This window comes from Nomascus leucogenys, chromosome 22a (genome assembly GCF_006542625.1).
Source record: "Nomascus leucogenys isolate Asia chromosome 22a, Asia_NLE_v1, whole genome shotgun sequence".
NCBI lineage: Eukaryota > Metazoa > Chordata > Mammalia > Primates > Hylobatidae > Nomascus > Nomascus leucogenys.
This window is the reverse complement of record NC_044402.1, coordinates 125,456,864-125,476,766: the sequence shown is the minus strand read 5'-3', so window position 1 is coordinate 125,476,766 and position 19,903 is coordinate 125,456,864. Positions and strand designations below refer to the sequence as shown.

At 40.3% G+C, this 19,903-nt stretch overlaps 1 protein-coding gene across 4 annotated transcripts in view; it reads left to right on the top strand.

Annotated features, from left to right (window-relative positions):
• DOCK10 (dedicator of cytokinesis 10) overlaps nt 1-19,903 on the top strand; it is a 279,722-nt gene that overhangs the window by 213,239 nt on the left and 46,580 nt on the right. For all 4 annotated transcript variants that reach the window (XM_030802798.1, XM_030802799.1, XM_030802797.1 and 1 more), the window contains exons 27-31: nt 976-1,047; nt 7,960-8,106; nt 13,957-14,040; nt 16,796-16,892; nt 19,134-19,178. In XM_030802798.1, coding sequence (XP_030658658.1) covers nt 976-1,047; nt 7,960-8,106; nt 13,957-14,040; nt 16,796-16,892; nt 19,134-19,178 — 445 coding nt within the window. The remainder of the gene's footprint in view (nt 1-975; nt 1,048-7,959; nt 8,107-13,956; nt 14,041-16,795; nt 16,893-19,133; nt 19,179-19,903) is intronic.

Below are 19,903 nucleotides of genomic sequence, written 5' to 3'. Positions count from 1 at the left end.
CAAAATCTGGCATGAGCAGATAATTTGGAGATATGAGTTATTTGGGTGACATAAGTTTTGAAGCTTTGTTTTTTAAAGTATTTAACACATGCGCACCAGGCCCCTCAAGGGGCAGGACGGAGACTTGGGCGAGAAGAAAAGGGGTAGGCCAGGCCCTGTGCCCCCCAGGACCTCACACGCTGGTGCAGCATTCCAAGGTGTTATGAAGTTTTGTTTGTCGAGGTAGGAGGACCAAACATATTTTATTTAACACCTTTTCAGCTTGACTTCCAACTTTTAGATATCTAGACATATGACCTTCCATTTTCACCCTTACCTCTAACCTTTGAAATTTTAGGGGTGAGCTTGGTGCAATAAAAGGTTTGTTTAGGTCAGGCTTGGTGGCTCTCAACTCTAATCCCAGGACTTTGGGAGGCTGAGGTGGGAGGATCACCTAAGCCCAGGAGTTCAAGACCAGCCTGGGCAACATGGTAAAACCCTGTCTCTATGAAAAAACACAAAAAGTTAGCTGGGAATGGTGCACACATCTGCAGTCCCAGCTATCCAGGAGACTGAGGTGGGAAAATCACCTGAGCCAGAGAGTTCAAGACTGCAGTGAGCTGTGATTGCACCACTGCACTCTAGCCTGGCAACAGAGTGAGACTGTCTCAAAAAAAAAAAAAAAAAAGTTTGTTTAGTTTTGTTTAACTAAGTGAAACAACTAGAACATCCCTTGAATAAATATTTTGTAAAACAACTGCTTAGTCAGTCATGCCAAGTAAACTTGTAACTTGTTTTAGTTTAAACGTTTTTTGAGAGGATTGAGATAAAAATCATCCCACTATAATAGAGAACATTTTACTGTTCTAATTCATTTAGTTTCAAAGAATACATTTTAACATAACAATGTTATAGTATTACATATTGCAAAGAAAAAAATTATCATTATTTTGCCATAGGATAATAAATGTCTCGTTGCCTTTTTTTTCCTAACAGCATTCCTGGTTCTTCTTTGCAATTATCCTAAAATCGATGGCACAGCACTTGATTGACACAAATAAAATCCAGGTAAGAACATAAGTAATATAATATTATAATATTTTTACAATATTATCCAACAATTACACTAATGATTATGCTGTCATGAGTTCCATTTTTATTTGCTTTATAAACCTTAGCAGTTTACAATAATTACTTTATAAGTAGAAGAAATGATTGTGTACATCAGCACAGGCCCTTCAGAAGCAGATGCCAAGACAATATTAGAAGTGCAAAAGATGTATTGGAGGGAAATAACTATAAAGATAAAAGGAACAGGAAAAAGAAATGGGAAAGTCTGATACCTGTAAATGAAAAGGGGGAAGGAAGGAGGATTGGCTAGGACGAGTCTCACAATGACAGGGTTTTAGCTGGGCTGATGGGAAGTCTGAAAGCAAAGAGTTGTCATTAGAGGAACCCTGCACTGGGGAGGCTATCAGACTCCAGGACCTCTGCAAGCTAAGTCATTGACTGGGAGTATCCTGGGGAGAGGGTAGCCTTGGCATGAATGCTGGAGCAGATCCCAAGATACAGCAGCTTTTTATATTCCTCCCACTAGATTCTGTCTTGAAGCAACATTTGAGCGATGTGCATTCCTGGCTGCCACAGTCCAAGTTTGCATGACATATTGTACATGTTCATGAATCTGCTTCCCACAGTTCCCATGGGCCTCTCCTCCTGAAAGGAAGCTTAGAAGAGCAACCTTGATGGACCTCCTTCATGGACCTCCTTCCATGGCTTTTCAGGAGCCTATGTATACTCATCATCTCCCATCCCAACTCTCCATTCTAGATCCCTCTCACTCTAGCTAGCAGTTCCGAAGGTCTTGGTGACTCACCTGGTGATGTGACCCAAACCCTCATTCTAGAGTGGTCTCAGCCCCCGGTCATCATACTCTACTCACACCAGAGTTGGTACATATGGCCATTCACAGTTACAACGGAGTGAGGAAGACTAAGAAGCAGCCAAGTAGATCACCTGAGTTCCACACACATTTCTCTTAGCCCCCATTGTGGGTAAGGCCAAGGGAAGACCTCTGGCATTGCCCCTGCCCCATGTGGAGGGTAAATCATAACAATGCTGCATGAGGTGGGGTTGGTGGTGTACAGTGATATTATTTTGATTTACTCTTTTGGTGGGGGAGAAGCAGTGTTAGAAGCTCCCACCTGGCCTCCCCCACTAGGTTACCTCCATAGACCAAGCACCCCATGCAAGGTTACTCCAAATGCCAGTTTTATTAATACAAATTATACATTTGGGACCAGTTACGTGACTCCTGGGGGGATATTTGAACCCAGTGGATCTACTGTTAACAGAACTTTAGTCAGGACTCCACTTTTAATCCCTGTAAGTCCCCACTCTATCAGGGCAGACATGGTGATGCTTTTCATTTCTGGATATCAATGTCAACTCAGATCCTGTGTCCAACAGTCCTTGAACTATATTCCCTTCTCCTCAGTGTACAGTAGCCCGAGTAAATGGCTATAGGGCCCTTTGGAGAAGAATTGATAGACTCATTACAGTATATACCTACTGCATTGTTGCAGTGGGGGCTTTCCTTTAGGGACCCCATCACCTCTTCAGTCAATGTGTACCCGATCTGAATTGTGACTCAGGTCCAGGAACAGAGAAAGGAACCATGACTATTCATTGGAATGAACATCCCCATCTTCCAGTTGCCCATTCTTGCCTTCTTTGTTAATATGATGTACCACCATTGCTGGTTGCTGTCTATTTTGTCCCTAGGAGTTCCAGGCATCATTAACCAGCTCTACAACTCCCTGAGAGTCAGTGCCTCTTGGCTTCCCCACCAGTCTTGCCATTTGTCATGATACTCACAGCCCTCTGGCTCCTGGAGATTAAGCACAGCACAGGGCCTCTGTTGTTTTGGTGATCCCTGATCCCCACGGCTGCTCATGAGCCAATGCTGTGACTGCTCCTCCTGCCAACAGATGGGAAACACCCCTGACCTTCTTAACGATATTGGTCCCCAGCACCTTCTTAGTGGCCATGGTGCATGCTGTCTTCTGGGCCTGCCTGGGGAACTTGATACGCTGGTGGATCTTCCGGTCTCAGTTAATATCCATTCCTGTATATCCACCTCCCTCCACCCCTTTATGTTTTCCTCTATCCTCTGCCAGGACAACCAGACATTTCCACTTTGCTTAAAGTAGGCCATCTCTAGATTCTCAGAGCAACCCTAGCAGTGAGTTGCTCATCCCATGAGTCCTTATTTAATCCCATGTTCTGAAAAAGCACCCCCATGTCAATGCATTCTAAGTTACCTGCCCTTACTTTCTGGCCCACATCCTCAATGTACAATTGCAGAGGTTCTGCCCTACCTCGTGGTGGTACATGATAGCTAATTTTTATAGCCCCTTTGGGTATATTCTCTTTCCTGCTTTATTAGGCCCAGCAAGCCCCCAGCTGGGTTAAGCTAGGATTTAACCTCCAGGTATTGCCCTGATCACCAGAAGGAGAGGTGGGACAACTCCTCAAGGGTTTGCCTGGTTTCTAGCAAGGAGAGGCCTTTGCAATATCATCTTGCATGGGAGGAGTGCTGACCCTTAGTAGGGAGGAATTAAACTTCTGCTAGCACTAAGACTTCAGGGAAGTGTGCAGAGCCACTTTCTCAGAGTCATCCATCCAGAGGTCCTCATCCATGCTCCTGGGCCCCAGGTCTTTCTAACCATGGCCTTGATCTTAGTATGACAGAAATGCCTTGCTGGACCTTTAATCATCTGTAGAGTTCCATAACTCTTAACTCGTAAATCCTATTTTTGCTTTTCTGCTGTATCTGCTCTCCACTGCTGGAGATGAGAGCCTCCTATCTGGGAGGGAGAGAAAATCTAACACAAAGATAAAAATGGTTTGTATCTCTCTGTCGTTAAGCTCTGTTGGGGTCAGGAAACCTCGCTGTTGCAATTCCTGCTCTGTCACTAACTTGTTAGCTGATGAAAATGATGCTTAACACCTCAGTGCCTGTTTTCTCATCTGTAAGAAGAGTGGATTGGACTAAAATTCTCTTCTAGTTCCAACCAATATGCATCTGTTTGTATAGACAGGTCACAAAACACACCTGTGAGCAGCCTAAGACTAAATGAACTGATAATAGCCAGCATGATTGTGTCCAGCAGTTTATCTTCCCCGATTGAGGTTTGCTTTTCATGACCCCTTTCAGTGGTAACCCTCACACCCTAGTTTTCTTTCCGGAGCCCTGCACCTTCCACTCTCTAACCATCTCTAATCATCACAGTGGGAAAAGACCTGATATCATCTTTTTTCTTTTTTTCTTTCTTTTTTTTTTTTTTTTTTTTTGTGACGGAGTTTCACTCTGTTGCCCACGCTGGAGTGCAGAGGCACGATCTCGGCTCACTGCAAGCTCCACCTCCCAGGTTGAAGTGATTCTCCTGCCTCAGCCTCCCAAGCAGCTGGGATTACAGGCGTGTGCCACCACACCCAGCTAATTTTTGCATTTTTAGTAAAGGCAGGGTTTCACCATGTTGGCCAGACTGGTCTCCAACTCCTGACCTCAGGTGATCCACCCACCTCGGCCTCCCAAAGTGCTGGAATTACAGGCATGAGCCACCACGCCTGGCCCATTTTTTTTCCTCCCTTGAGACAAGGTCTCACTCCTGTTGCCCAGGCTGGAGTGCAGAGGTGCAATCATAGCTCACTGCAGCCTCAAATTCCCCAACTTAGGTGATTCTCCCACCTCAGCATCCCTAGTAGCTGGGACTACAGGCACGGCCACCAAGCCCAGCTAATTTTATATGAATGATAGATAGGCAGACAGACAGACAGACAGACAGATAGACAGACAGACAGATAGATAGATAATTATATATATTTAGTAAAGATGGGGTTTCATCATGTTGCCCAGGCTGGTCTCGAACTCTTGGGCTCAAATGATCTGCCCATCTCAGCCTCCCAAAGTACTGGGATTACAGGCATGAGCCATTGTGCCCAGCCCTGATATTATCATTTGACACCAAAGCATTCACAGTAAACTTTCCCCAAGCTATTTGTATTTTCTTTTTTTTTCTTTTTAAATTGTGAAATGAATGGTTTTCTCCACTATTAAAGGAATTTTCATCATCCAAGGAGTAAGTGTGGGAGATTTGAGGAAGTCAGAGGAGATATCTGGTTTAGTCCTCTGAGAGGTGCAATGTTGGGCACTTGGCCAATGTGAGTTCCAGTTTCCTGGGAATGGTTGGGCACAGTGGCTCATGACTGTAATCCCAGCACTTTGGGAGGCTGAGGTGGGCAGATCACCTGAGGTCAGGAGTTCAAGACTAGCCTGGCCAAAATGGCGAAACCTCGTCTCTATTAAAAACATAAAAGTTAGCTGGATGTGGTGGCACACACCTGTAATCCCAGCTACTCAGCAGGCTGAGGCACAAGAATTGCTTGAACCCAGGAGGTGGAGGTTGCAGTGAGCTGAGATCGCACCACTGCACTCCAGCCTGGGCCACAGAGTGAGACTGTCTCAAACAAAACAAAACACAAACGAACTAAAATAATTTCCTAGGAACCACTGAATGTTTTCTCAACATTATTCTCTAGTAACAAAAGGCTCATTGAACCAGCTAAACCTTTTGTTTCCCATCATCCTCCTTATTTCTAACAAAACTCCCAAATGCCTACAGTTCTGCCAATGCATCCCAGGCCTGTTCCCCTTGACCTCGCCATGCTGTAGCTCAGATTCATCGTGGTCCAGCTATGCAGCTTGGGAAGTATGTCACCATCTCAATCCCTTCATCTCCTGAGACAAAAAATTCACAATCTCCAGTGCAGGAATTCTTCCACCTCGAGTCTTTAGGATATACTTCGGGAAAACAGTTTTAAAAGTACTCATATATTTATTAGGCAGACATCTTTGGGTTCAGAGTGAGAGTAGGCCACAGGAGACTTTGAGAGGAAGGCGTAAAGAGGAAGGAACAAATGGAATACTAAAGCCCAAGGCATTCATGCATATGCATATGGGGAAAATGTAGGTATGATATGCTTAAGGAATTTTAGAGGACTAAGAAAATGAAAATTGAAAACTAAAAGTGTGCTTTGATTCTTTAAAGGGTGACTATTGCTTTTTGTAGGTGAATTGTTTGCCTTTATTACCAAAGTTTCATGGAAGAGAATTTTAAAATGCTGTGTGTGATGAAATCAGTTAAGTTCATTAGTTGTTAATTTATTTGATTTCAATAATAAATTTTAAATATATAGAGAGTAACCAAGAGATTTTCATAAATATCCATGCAGTGATGTCCTGGTAAAGTGGCTTAAAAATAGAAGCCAGTCTGGCCAGGCACGGTGGCTCATGCCTGTAATCCCAGCACTTTGGGAGGCTGAGGCTGGTGGATCATGAGGTCAGGAGTTTAAGACCAGCCTGGCCAAGATGGTGAAACCCTATCTCTACTTAAAAATACAAAAATTAGCCAGGTGTGGTGGCAGGTGCCTGTAATCCCAGCTACTCGGGAGGCTGAAGCAGAGAATTGCTTGAACCTGGGAGGCGGAGGTTGCAGTGAGCTGAGATCATGCCACTGCACTCCAGCCTGGACAACAGAGCGAGACTCTGTCTCAAAAAAAAAAAAACAGAAGCCAGTCTAAACCAGCTCCAACATCCCATTAAATTCCATTAAATCTCTGTTTCATACAACTCCTGTAACTTCAGCCCTCATGATTTTTATCCTTGCAGCATGGAAGGCTGGGTGCTCACAAGTTAGAAATACACGGTTCAGTGTAACTCGAAATTCCATGTTTCTATCTATAGTGAAAATGTGTCTGGGTCTAATTTTTAAAGCCAGCTTATAAAGATGAATGAATCTTATCAAGAAGTAAGGCCGGGCATGGGGGCTCACACTTGTAATCCTAGCACTTTTGGAGGCCAAGGCAAGCTGATCACTTGAGGTCACGATTTCAAGACCAATGTGGCCAACATGGCTAAACCCTGTCACTACTAAAACTACAGAAATTAGCTGGGCATGGACTACAGGAGGGCGCCTGTAGTCCTAGCCACTTGGGAGGCTGAGGTGGGACAATCACTTGAACCGAGGAGGCGGAGGTTGCAGTGAGCTGAGATCACACCATTGCACTCCAATCTGGGTGACACAGAAAGACCCTGTCTCCAAAAAAAAAAAAAAAAAAAAAAAAAAAAAAAAAAAAAAGCAGAGTCTGGAAGATCTCAGCTGCCTCAAACGTTCCCCTCATAGGCAGGAGTCCAAATAGAAAGGATGGATTCCTGAACCTGAAATGGTCTTTTGGGATCCATAGAGCTTTATTCAGTGGATGTAATGTCATCTCACAGCCAAGCCCTTTTTTATCTTGACTTGTGAGGTCCCACTGGTGCCTCTTAACTGTGGCATATACTGGGACCAGGGAGTTAAAACTAGCTGGGACTCACCATGTGTCAGAGGACATTTCAAACCAATATCTGTATTCATTCAGTTATTCATTTATCAATTTCTTAAAGTTGTTTATTGGGGGAATTCCTAGTTGTAAAAAAATCAAAATAATTTATTTTTAAATGAAATAGAGAACTACATGTCCAAAATATCTAGAATAATGTTTGTTAAACCATTAATAGTAGCTATTCCCTGAGAGGGAAGGAGGGGAAGTAAGATGTGAGAGGCCACAGAAAAGGTTCACGTTTTACTTTGTACATTGCTACATTGTTTCAATAGTTTACAGTTAATATTTGTTACAATTGACTTTTATTATAAAGTGAAAATTTTTTTGACCAAAATTCAAGGAAACATTAAATAAAAATGATGGAAATCATGACCTTGAAAGTAAAAGGCTTCTATTTTATTATTGCTTTCAAGTTTTCAAAAGGATTCTTTTTCTTTGATGACCTATAAAATAAAGTAAATCTTTCAGTTGATACTTCCTCGGCTTAATATTTCACATGCCACATTATAAAGATATAATCCGTTCTTTCCTTAGCTTCCCCGGCCTCAGAGATTTCCTGAATGTTACCAAAATGAATTGGACAATCTTGTCATGGTCCTATCTGACCATGTGATTTGGAAATACAAGGATGCACTTGAAGAAACGAGAAGGGCAAACCACAGCGTTGCCAGATTTCTCAAGGTACAGTTATATGAGATCACAGTTCTATTCAAGGGCCCATGTTGGTGGATGCAAGGTAGTCTAAAAGTTCATCAGTTGACATCTTCATGTAATATGAAAAATCAAAACTAGCACTGTTAGATGAAAACTTTCATTTATACATCTTTCCTGCTTGAAATACTTTTTATTTTTATTTTTTTCAATTTGAAGTCTTATTGAATAAAGACAGATTAGAGGGCCAGGCACGATGGCTCACACTTGTAATCCCAGCACTTTGGGAGGCCAAGGCAGGCAGATCATGAGGTCAAGAGATAGAGACCATCCTGGCCAACATGGTGAAACCCCGTGTCTACTAAAAATACAAAAATTAGCTGGGCATGGTGGCGCGTGCCTGTAGTCCCAGCTACTCGGGAGGCTGAGGCAGGAGAATCACTTGAACCTGGGAGGCGGAGGTTGCAGTGAGCCGAGATCACACCACTGCACTCTAGCCTGGTAACAGAGAGAGACTGTCTCAAAAAAAAAAAAAAAAGAAGAAGAAAAGAAAACAAACTAAGGTTAGAGAAAAGTATCTATTTGAGAGTAGTCAAATCGTAGTACTTCTAAATATATTTGAAGAGAAAAAAATGAAATTTTTAAAAAGGAAGCTGCACTACAGTAATACTATTCTCTTGGACATTTCTGCCCTTGAAAGTGATGTTATAATGGCTTTAGCTCTGACAGTGATACCAAATAGCCACTTTGGGAAAACCTTCAAGAATTTAGCATTTTTGTTTATTATCTCCAGGCTCTTTTTTTTCTTTATTTCTTTTTGAGACAGGATCTCACTCTGTCACCCAAGCTGGAGCACAGTGGTGTGATCACAGCTCACTGCAGCCTCAACCTCCCTGGGCTCAGGCAATCTTCCCACCTCAGCCTCCTGAGTAGGACACAGACACAAACCTGGCTAATTTTTGTATTTTTTGTAGAGACGGGGTTTTGCCATGTAGCCCAGGCTGGTTTCAAACTCCTGAGCTCAAGCGACTGGCCTCCCAAAGTGCTGGGATGACAGATGTGAGCCACCAAGTTTGACCCAGGCTGTTTTTTACATTATGGAAAGATCACACTGACCCCATGAAAGAAAAATCATCAAGTATTGAGTAACTACTTACTAAACTGGATATGTATGGAAATTAGTTATATTTCATTGGGTTACAACCATTTATATTGAGCTGAGAGGAAAGAAATGCAAAGTCAAAGAAAAAACTAAGATACATAATTACAGTATACCATTTAACAGATAATGCAAGCAATTAGGAAGATAATAGTTTTATGTGCCTCCTTCTTTAGTCTAACTCTTGACTACTGTAACCTTTATGAAGTCATTTGACTTGTTTCTTAATGGTAGTCACCAGAACATATGGGTGGGTGTAAGAATGTATAAATAAATGCTAATAATATACAGTTACAAGCCTATAGAAGTGGAAAATGGGCCCAACTTGTCACTGGTGAGCTTTAATCCAGCCTAATTTCTTTTTTAATGTGTTAAAAACTATTTCAAATTATACACTATATGTGTTCTTATCCTGAATTTATTTTTTTCTTCAAAGTTTTGTCTCTGATTTTTACTTTTTTCTTGCTTCCAGAAAGAGACAAGAATGATAAGTGTTAAAGGGGAAAAGTTTAAAGGGGGGAAAAATTACTGTAGTTTTCTACCACATTTTAAGACCTATGGGAATAAAGTTTATTGCTATGCTAGTAGTTTACTAGGAAACTTAGAAAGAATTATGTATAGTTCAGTTTGCAAATAAAATATATTGAAAGAAACATCTGAAATATTCTTCCCTAAACTGCAAAAAAATGATGAATGAGCAAGTCTCTATAAAAGGGAAAAGACCTCATAGTTACCCTCCTTATTTCTAATTTGAAATTTTAATGGCATTTATTTGACACATAAAATTTAAAAAAAATTGGAACACTTATTAGATGAATCATTTGAACTAGGAGAGAAAAAAGAAAGGAAAAGAAAGTGATTTTTGAAAATGTAAAACTGAACGTAGTCATTTCATGCAATTCCAATAAATTTGAGTTTTCAGATGCTCAACACAGCCCACTCCCAGTGCTGATGTCATAAATCTCTTATATTTCCAGCAGACAATAGTTATTTGCTCAATTAAGGCTTCAAATGACTGCTACCTCTTTTTGTTACTGAAGTCTACATTAGCAATCAAATACTGTGAATTAGTCAACATTGGAATTTAACAATTAAAATATTATTGTAACTCCATGGGTTGCTCAAAATTGGTCTCCAAGAATCAAGAAGAACCTCTGGGAACCAGTGTGTGGGCATATAAAAATGTTCTATATTAAAAGGTAGCCTCCCTTATCCCACATTATGGGAAAGTAATATTTTTTCAGCAATTATGCCAAAAAGCTTGTACATTTCTCAACTATTCTCTCAGTGAAGTAGATAGGATTCAAATGAATGCAGCTTTTGTCATTTTTCTTTTTGCCACCCACCTGGGCCACAGCTCTACTCATCTGAACATACCTATTTAGACACTCTTCTTATGAAGCACAATACCAAGATGGTAGCAAAGGCAGATTCATTCTGATTTTTATTTTCCTGATTGGATAGCCGCATCTTTTAGCCCATTCGCCTGACTAACCACTGCTTTGTTTCAATGAGCTTTTGAAAAGCATTTGGAAATCACCTAATATTAGAGAGAGACTTGGTTTAAACATCTGTGGTATTTCTCTCTAAATATCAGATAAGGATGGATAAGCAAGTCTCTAAAAAGAGAAAATCCTTCATATCTACTCTACTTCGCTTAAATAGCTTGTGCTTTTGAAATAAATGAATGTTTTCCATAGAGCTCCTCTGTGCATAATTTGCTGCTGGTGGCACATGAGCTAAAGATCTAACACGGGGGCAGAGGAAAAGTGTCCAAGGTGAAAAAGAAAATGGGGCGGGCAGTGGTTTTGTAAATTATATAAGAAAAGGACAAGACATTCATGTGGTTGGTTTTGAAATGTGAAGGTTCATAATTCATCTGCCAACCAATTGTGAAGTAAAATTCTCATTGCTCTCACAGTTGGTAAAATAAAATAAATAAAATTTTTATTATATTTTAACAGATAATTTAGAATATTTGGCCCTTAGTTTATTCAACCAAACTGAGAAAAAGTTTGGTAGGGTATAAGTTCTCCTCTAAATTAAGAGTCTGCACACTTTTTATGTAAAGAGCCAAATACTAAATATTTTCAGCTTTGTGAACCATACAGTCCCTGCCACAACTACCCAACTCTGCAATTGCAGCACAAAAACAGTAATTCACCATAGACAATATGTAAAGGATTGAGTGTGACTGTGTTCCAATAAAACTTTTATTTAGAAAAAGAATGGCAGTGGGCCAGATTTGGCCCATGGGCCATAGTTTAACAAAGCCTGCTATAATTTATTTTTTATTAATATAAAAGATGAATATAAATGATCTTAAAACAAAATCAGAGAGGCCCCTCCAGACCTCAGCCATAAGCAAGAGAGCCACTGCCCCTGGGGGTCAAGAAGATGCTAGAACCGACCAGATCCAGGGGGCCCAGGGCAAGAGGGACACACTTGGTGAAGCTTGACCTGAGTCTTTTGCAGGAAGAGAGCTGACTCTGCAGATCTTTCACCCTAGGAATGTCCCGCTTTCTCCCTCACTGCCCCTTGGAAGGAGGATGCCAAGCTGACCACATAGAAGGTCTTTCTTTACAGTCAAGAAACCTCAAGTTGATTCTTCTACTCCCCAGCACCACCTTCTCCCCACAGTCCCAACTTATGAGTGCTGGAGACAGGTCTCCTTCAACGTTCACAGGTCTGATCTGCAGAGTAGCCGCTGTAGCCTCTGGTATGTGGCAGTCACCATCCCTACTCTGGACTAGTTCAGAGACGGGACTCACCAGTCCCTCCTTTGTGGAGTCAAACAGCCCTGCATCTTTGCCAAAGACTTCCCCAGGGCTCCTTTCTCCTTCTCTTTCTTGGGAAGTTTCTTTTTTTTTTTTTTTTTTTTTTTTGAGACGGAGTCTCGCTCTGTCGCCCAGGCTGGAGTGCAGTGGTGCAATCTCAGCTCACTGCAAGCTCCGCCTCCCGGGTTCACGCCATTCTCCTGCCTCAGCCTCTCCGAGTAGCTGGGACTACAGGCGCCCACCACCAGGCCCGGCTAATTTTCTTGGGAAGTTTCTAGAGTCTAAAGATGTGCTGCGTGGTCTTCCTCTCCTCTGCAAGATGAGGCAGGGCCCCTGATATTCCAAGGGTGGCCAGGTTGGGACTTCCTCCTGCAAATGGAGAGCCTGGGAGGATTGGTCACAGGTACCAGGAGCCCACTCAGTGCAGAAGGTATCAAAGCCCCTTTCCTTCTCCCCTCCCCATTTGGCTCTGTCTTTTTAGCCTATGATTATACTGTGGTGTCTACCTCTCTCCCACTATTCTATTGAGACATGTGAGGACTCGGAAGCCATTTACTTTCTACTGAATGATTATTGAAAGAACTAAAATTTATATTTAAAATGAAAATATAGATGAGGCAATGTACTAACACAGTCACGAATAGGTACATTTAAAAATTCAAAAGAAAGTAAAGAAAAATTGAAAGGAAAAACAAAACAAAAATATAAATGACCTAACAATTCAAAGAACAACTTTGGAGAAAATAGCTCTTGTTTACACACAGGTATATTTCAAGAGGAGACTTTTCACTTGGTCCACTCTGCATAGCAAGATTTTGTGTGTAGTCCTGTCTGAGAAAAGAGAGTTGTGAGTAAAATTGAGGAGAGACTCCAAGAAATGCAAAACCACTTTAACGGATCATCCTGGACTCTTTGGACAAGAAAGAAGCACTCCACACCAGCTGTGGAATTTTCCCAAGCAGCATGTTTACTCACACCCACGTGGGTGAAGAGAATGAGACTCACACACCAAGTGATGAGCTGCAGATCCACTATGGGAGGCACCTGCTCTAGTGCCTTCCCAGATCCTGCATTGGGAACTATGGTCCCTTCCTCCTGCTCCACACTTTGCCTGTGCAGTCTTTGGCCATGGTAGCTTGGTTACTAGTTATATGACCATCCGTCTTTTGGAGAGAGAGTAAGTGCTCCTCCAACCCTACTTACTATTTAAGACTCTCCTTGATACAGTAAAGAGAATTTGACCACAGAATAAGAAAGGTAGTGAGCAGCTCACTGATAGGAATCTTAAGATCTCCTTCCTTCGGCCTTCAAATGCAAGCTTCCTCAGCTGATAAGGAGAGGAGCTATTCTGTTGAAAGGGGCCAGCGAGATTTAAAAGGCTTTCCTGACCCATCTCTACCACTCCTCATTATGACCTAGTGTGTACAGGAGAAGCTCTACAACTCCAGAAGTGTGAAATGGAATTACTAAAAGAAAATAATAAAATGTAACTAACTGGTTAAAAAAGTAGACAACCGAAAGCTGAAGCTTTCTATATAAAAAAGAAGGGGCTATAATATTTCATTGCAAAGCTCCAGTGACATTTTATAAAATCAATAAATATAGATTTGTAACTTTCTGATTGATATTTTTGTTTTGTTCACTTATACTTCCATTTTGTTTTTCCTTTCAATTTTTCTTGTTTTCTTCTGAACTTTTAAATGTACCTATTCTCTGTTAGTATATTGCCCTGTTTCATTTTCATTTTTAATATAAATTTTAGTTATTTTAATTGCCATATGTGGATGACTGCTTAAACATATTTAGGAGATTTTTTTAAATACCTAATTATACAACACATTTAGTTCAGTGTAATTTTACCTCAATATATTTAATCATATTTTCTAAAATCTTTAGTGATTCTTCAAGTAAAAGTCTTTGAATTTAGAATTTTATCTATTTTAGCGCTGCTTTACATTTATGGACCGAGGGTATGTGTTTAAGATGGTCAACAATTACATCAGCATGTTCTCCTCTGGTGACCTCAAGGTAAGAACCATGTACAGGAGTGATTGTTTTCTAAACTATGGCATTGTAAATAAATAAAGTAGTCTCTGTGGATACCTGCTTAAGTCCATTCTCTGTATCAGAAAGTGATTTCTATGCCAAGGAGAGGCAGCCTTTTAATGTTTCATCTGCTGAGTATGCCTACCAAGTCCTTCCTTAATGGGGACAAAGGAGAGTGCAATGAAAGTGTTTACATTTCATTTCTATTTCCTGTGGGTGGTGAAGAGAATGGCTCTTTGCAGCTACAATTCCTACAGTCCAGTTTGCCCTAGACTGGCTTGGTTTTAGCACTGAAAGTCCAACTTCCCTGGAAACCTTTAAGTCCTGGGCAAAATGGGACAGTTGAATACCCTACCCAAATAGGGGTATACATTGGGGAGATGTAAAGAGAACTCTAGAGCAGTGGTTCCTAGACCAGAGAAGTAGCATCACTTGGGAACTGAACTGCTGCTAATGGAGCCCAGAAATCTGTTTTAACAGGATCTCTAGGTGATTCTTATGCACTCTCAGGTTTGAGAACCACTGAGCTACAGTTATGGCATATGCTGGAGGGAACTAAGACTGGAAATGGGCCAGATGATGAAAGTTGGATCAGTTACTGTTCTTTGGGTTGCAAGCAACAGAAACTGAATGCAATTTGAGCAAAAGGAAATTGATTGGAAAGATATTGGGAGTAAATAGCATAGATGAAGCAGCTGCAGAAGCAGGCTTTGAAAACAGCAGGGGCCGGCCGGGCACGGTGGCCCACGCCTGTAATCCCAGCACTTTGGGAGGCCGAGGCAGAAGGATCATGAAGTCAGGAGATCGAGACCATCCTGGCTGACACGGTGAAACCCTGTTTCTACTAAAAATACAAAAAAATTAGCCAGGTGTGGTGGTGGGCGCCTGTAGTTCCAGCTACTCGGGATGCTGAGGCAGGAGAATGGCGTGAACCCGGGAGTCGGAGCTTGCAGTGAGCCAAGATCGCGCCACTGCATTCCAACCTGGGTCACAGAGCAAGACTCAGTCTCAAAAAAAAAAAAAAAAAAAAAAAAAAAAAAAAAAGCAAGGGCCAAGCCTTTTCAAGCACAAGGAGTACAGTCATGCATCACTTAACGACAGAGACACATACTGAGAAAAGCATTGTTAGGCAATTTCGTCACTGTGTGACTATCATAGAGTGTACTTACACAAACCCAGCTGGTATATATCCTACTCCATTATACAGCTCTGTTCTCATTGTATGGGACCACCATTGTATATATGGTCTGTCTTTCACCAAAATGTTATGTGGGGCCTGACAATAATTGCAAATGAAGAACCATTTGGCCGAGGTGCTGCTGCATCTGCTTAAATGAATCAACTGAAGCCATTTTCTCCCTCCAACACTCTGCTTCAGATTCACCTTCCATAGAGGAAGTGTGTGAGCAACCTGCTTTGGGTCACATGCTTGCCTCTTAAGGAGAGAAGACAGGGCATATGAATTAATAATTCTCTGTTAACTTTTACCCACTGTGAAGGAGGCCAGTCCTCAAGGGGAAATTATCTAGGTATTTGAAAAGAACAATGGACTTAGACCAGCCAAAAATAAATAATGAGATTCTTACAGCCTTTCATGTCATGGTTAGGTGCTTAAACATTATTTTTGGGAGATGGGGTGCAGTGGAGATTTTGACCAGAGGAGTTACATGATTTTATGTCATTTGGTTTTGAAAATCCAATTCTCTCTCTAAATTTTTTTTGAAAGTATATTCTTCATTTATGCTCCTATCATGCATGAAATTTGCAGAATATCCATTCAATTGCAGCAGACCTAAATTATATATTTTCAAAGACCAAACAGAATGTTCTCAATGTAAAATAGTTAACATATAATTTAATAATGCTCCTGTTCACTTTGATGTACAAAGGTTTAAGTCAAATACTATCCTTTTTGAAATGGCAGTATTTTAAATTATTAACTAAAGTTGCCACAAGATATAATTCTAAAATATCTGAGTAAATGGGATATATTTTATTTTGTGAGCTGAGATTAGTGAATATAATGATGATCATCAAACTTAGTCTTAAAACATGGTTACTTGGCATGCATGAGAGTGAAAATAGAGCAGTTAGGAACATGCTTATTTTTCCTACTGATGTGGCTGTTCTTGACTTGTGTATTACAGTAGACTTTGACCGTGCCTGGACTCCATTTATCTCCATCTAACTCAAACATTATTGGAAAGACAGACCTATTTGCAAGGGCAGGGAGGAAAGTGGAATTAATCAATGTACTATGAGAACATGTGGCATACAGAGTTTCACTCTAATTTTACGTGATACACACCATTGTCTTCCTTAGCTCTGGAGGGTAGGAGCTCATTGTAGAGGTCTGTTTCATTATCTGTGTATAGTATTTGAGAGAATTCGGTGCATGTGTTACAGCAGGAATTTTTTTCAGAATAAATGTGTCATGATACGTGCTAAAAGAAGCTAAAAAATATGACTCAATAGGATCTTATCTCATAGAAGCTACATGTAGGTTACAAATGGGATTATTTCCTGAAGAGGCCTTGACCAGTCTCCAAAAGTAGGGAGCTTAACTGTAGTTCAGAGGGGACAAAATCCTTTCAACTTAATTACCTAGTGGTCCGACAAGTGTACGGTAACTACTTTTTCTTTTTAGGGATAAGATTCAAGTGCAGATTTTGTTTGTTCGTTTTTATTCAGTTTCTTGGTCTGTAAGTCATAGTCATTTAGTTTGCCTCTCTTTCAGACCTTGTGCCAGTATAAATTTGATTTTCTTCAAGAAGTATGTCAACATGAACACTTTATTCCTTTGTGTCTGCCCATAAGATCAGCAAACATTCCAGGTAATAAAATCCCCAGAATTTTCATCAGTTCCTGCAAAGTGAATGCTTTTGTTTGTTCGTTTTACCTTTTGTTTATTATTATTTTCCTGTTTCCTCAGTCATAATTTTGTTTGAAGCTGTCACATGGGTATCAGACCCAGGTAATCAGAATTAAATTAAAATGCAAAAGAAGTTGTTGGCATGTGGTGATGAATGTGGCTTCATATTCCTCAATTTTTGTCTGTTTCCCTTTTTATTAAAGAGAAGGCCAATAAAATTATAAACTTGATGATTGTAAATCAAATAATTTGAACCTAGAGGCAACTTACTGGCTCCAAAAGACAGCTTTCCTTTGATTTTGAGACATAAAATTATAGGGTGGAAAAATACTATACATATAATTTATAAATATTATATATAAAAATATATATGTGTTATGGTAGAGAGTATTACCCATGTAGACATCAAGAACTAATCAAATATCAAGATGCAAATAAAATAATAAAATTATTTAGGAGCATGAAATTCTTTATTACCAACCAATGAGTAAACTATTTATGAGGTACAGTTTTTTTCTTGGGGGGGAGGGGGTTGTTTTGTTTTTGAGGCAGAGTCTCACTGTCACCCAGGCTGGGAGTACAGTGGCGTGATCTTGGCTCGCTGCAACCTCTGCCTCCAGGGTTTGAGCGATTCTCCCACCTCAGCCTCCCGAGTAGCTGGGACTACAGGCATGTGCCACCACACCTGGCTAATTTTGGTATTTTTAGTAGAGAGGAGGTTTCACCATGTTGGCCAGGCTGGTCTCCAACTCCTGACCTCAGGTGATCCGCCTACGTCGGCCTCTGAAAGTGCTGGGATTACAGGTGTGAGCCACCACGCCCAGCTGAGAGGCATATTTGCTTTGATATTCATAAACGCAAACACTAAGATTGGTAAAGAGCCTCATTATGCTTCCTTAACCTACTAGCTTACACTAGTATTCTGGAGGGAAAATTACATTATCAAGCCTATAAAAGTTTAGCCATTTTAATCTTAAATATAATCTATATAATATTATTACAATTTTTTCTAATTTGTGAAGCATATTTCATAGAAAATAGGGTAGAAATGGTATATTAGATAATAACACTTTAAGGTTTTTACTTTGTTCTGAATGTATTTTTGTTTTATAAATTACTGCCAAGTTATTATGGGTTAGCCAGGCTGATTGAGATATTCAAAAGGACCAAATCTTTATTTGGTCATTTTTATTTCAATTGCTTACTATGTTAGTCCATTGTCACACGGCTATAAAGAACTACCTAAGACTAGGTAATTTATGAAGAAAAGAGGTTGAATTGACTCACAGTGCCATATGGCTGGGGAGCCCTCAGGAAACTTACAATCAAGGCAGAAGATGAAGGGGAAGTAAGGACCTTCTTCATATGGTGGCAGGAGAGAGAAAGGGAGAGAGCAGGAAGTGCCACACTTTAAAACCAACGGCTCTCAAGAGAACTCACTGACTGTCATGAGAACAGCACGGGGGAAACTGTCCCCATGATCCAACCACCTCCCACCAGGTACCTCCCCTAACACGTGTGGATTACAATTCAAGATGAAATTTGGGTGGGGACACAGAGTCAAACTATATTACTTACTATTAGTCAGTAGCTCCGAGAAAAGCCTGACAGTCTCTTTGTAGATCTGATACTATAAATAATGAACATAAAAATATGTTTCATAGCAGGCAAAGTTCTGATAGAAAAATAGATGCTCAAGTAGAAGGCTAACAATTAGAATAATTCTGCTCATGACCCTCTTTTTTAAGAAAACAAATAGGCCGGGTGTGGTGGTTCATGCCTGTAATCCCAGCACTTTGGGAGGTTGAGGCAGGCAGATCACCTGAGGTTAGGAGTTTGAGACCAGCCTAGCCAACATGGCAAAACCCCATCTCTACTAAAAATACAAAAATCAGCTCCACGCAGTGATGGGCACCTGTAATCCCAGCTACTTGGGAGGCTGAGGCAGGAGAATTGCTTGAATCCAGGAGGCGGAGGTTGCAGTGAGCCGAGGTTGTGCTACTGCACTCCAGCCTGAGCGACAGAGCCAGACTCTGTCTCAAAAAAAAAAAAAAGGAAATAAGACACTCTCCTTGAAAATTGGCAATACTGAAGACTCAAATAATATAGTTTAATTGTTCAGTATAAACTACACGTAATGAATATATATATATCCGAGTATGTATATGTATATCTCTGAACTTTTTATTTATATTAAATTCAGATCCTTTGACACCTTCAGAATCAACTCAAGAGTTACATGCATCAGGTAAGTGATATTACCTTACCTAAGCATCAGTAACCACCTGTAATCCAATAATATTGACAACTATAAATACTATAAATTTCCAGTTTCTTGGTGCTAATAAATATTCATATATTTAATATCATATAATAAAAATATTCAAAAAGTTGACTGAATTGTTTTCTTGTCACAGATAGTTTAATGATTGCCTAATTTCAATTCTTTCATATTTTATTCTCCAGCGGTTGGCAATATTTTTTAATTTCCCAAAGCATCTGAAATTTCCTTAATTTGTATCATAAATGAAATTCCCAGATATATATAATAACATGCTTGTTCAATGTAACTGACTTTATATGATGTGTCTTTTGCTAAACCACAGCCTGGTTTGATCAATCTTGTTAAGACAGAGGATATTAGTATAAGTTTATTTTTATCTGAAATGGGTTAGTAACTTAAAACGGTGTAGGTAAACCTTTTCTGTAGTCATAGATGGGAATTTAAAAGTTGTGTTCTATTCCTGGATTCTCAATATTACTATGTCACTGAGAAATGTATTTAACCTGAAGCCCTGTGATTTTAGTCTCCTGAACTTCCGCATTCCTGAATTTCCACATTCAGTAGCTTCTTTATGGACTAAAAAAGTCAGTATGTTTAATTTGCTATTGGTCATTTATGAGCTGGAATATTCTAATAGTTAATTATATTAATCATACCTCCCTTATGGGTTGTCCTGCAGATCAAATGGG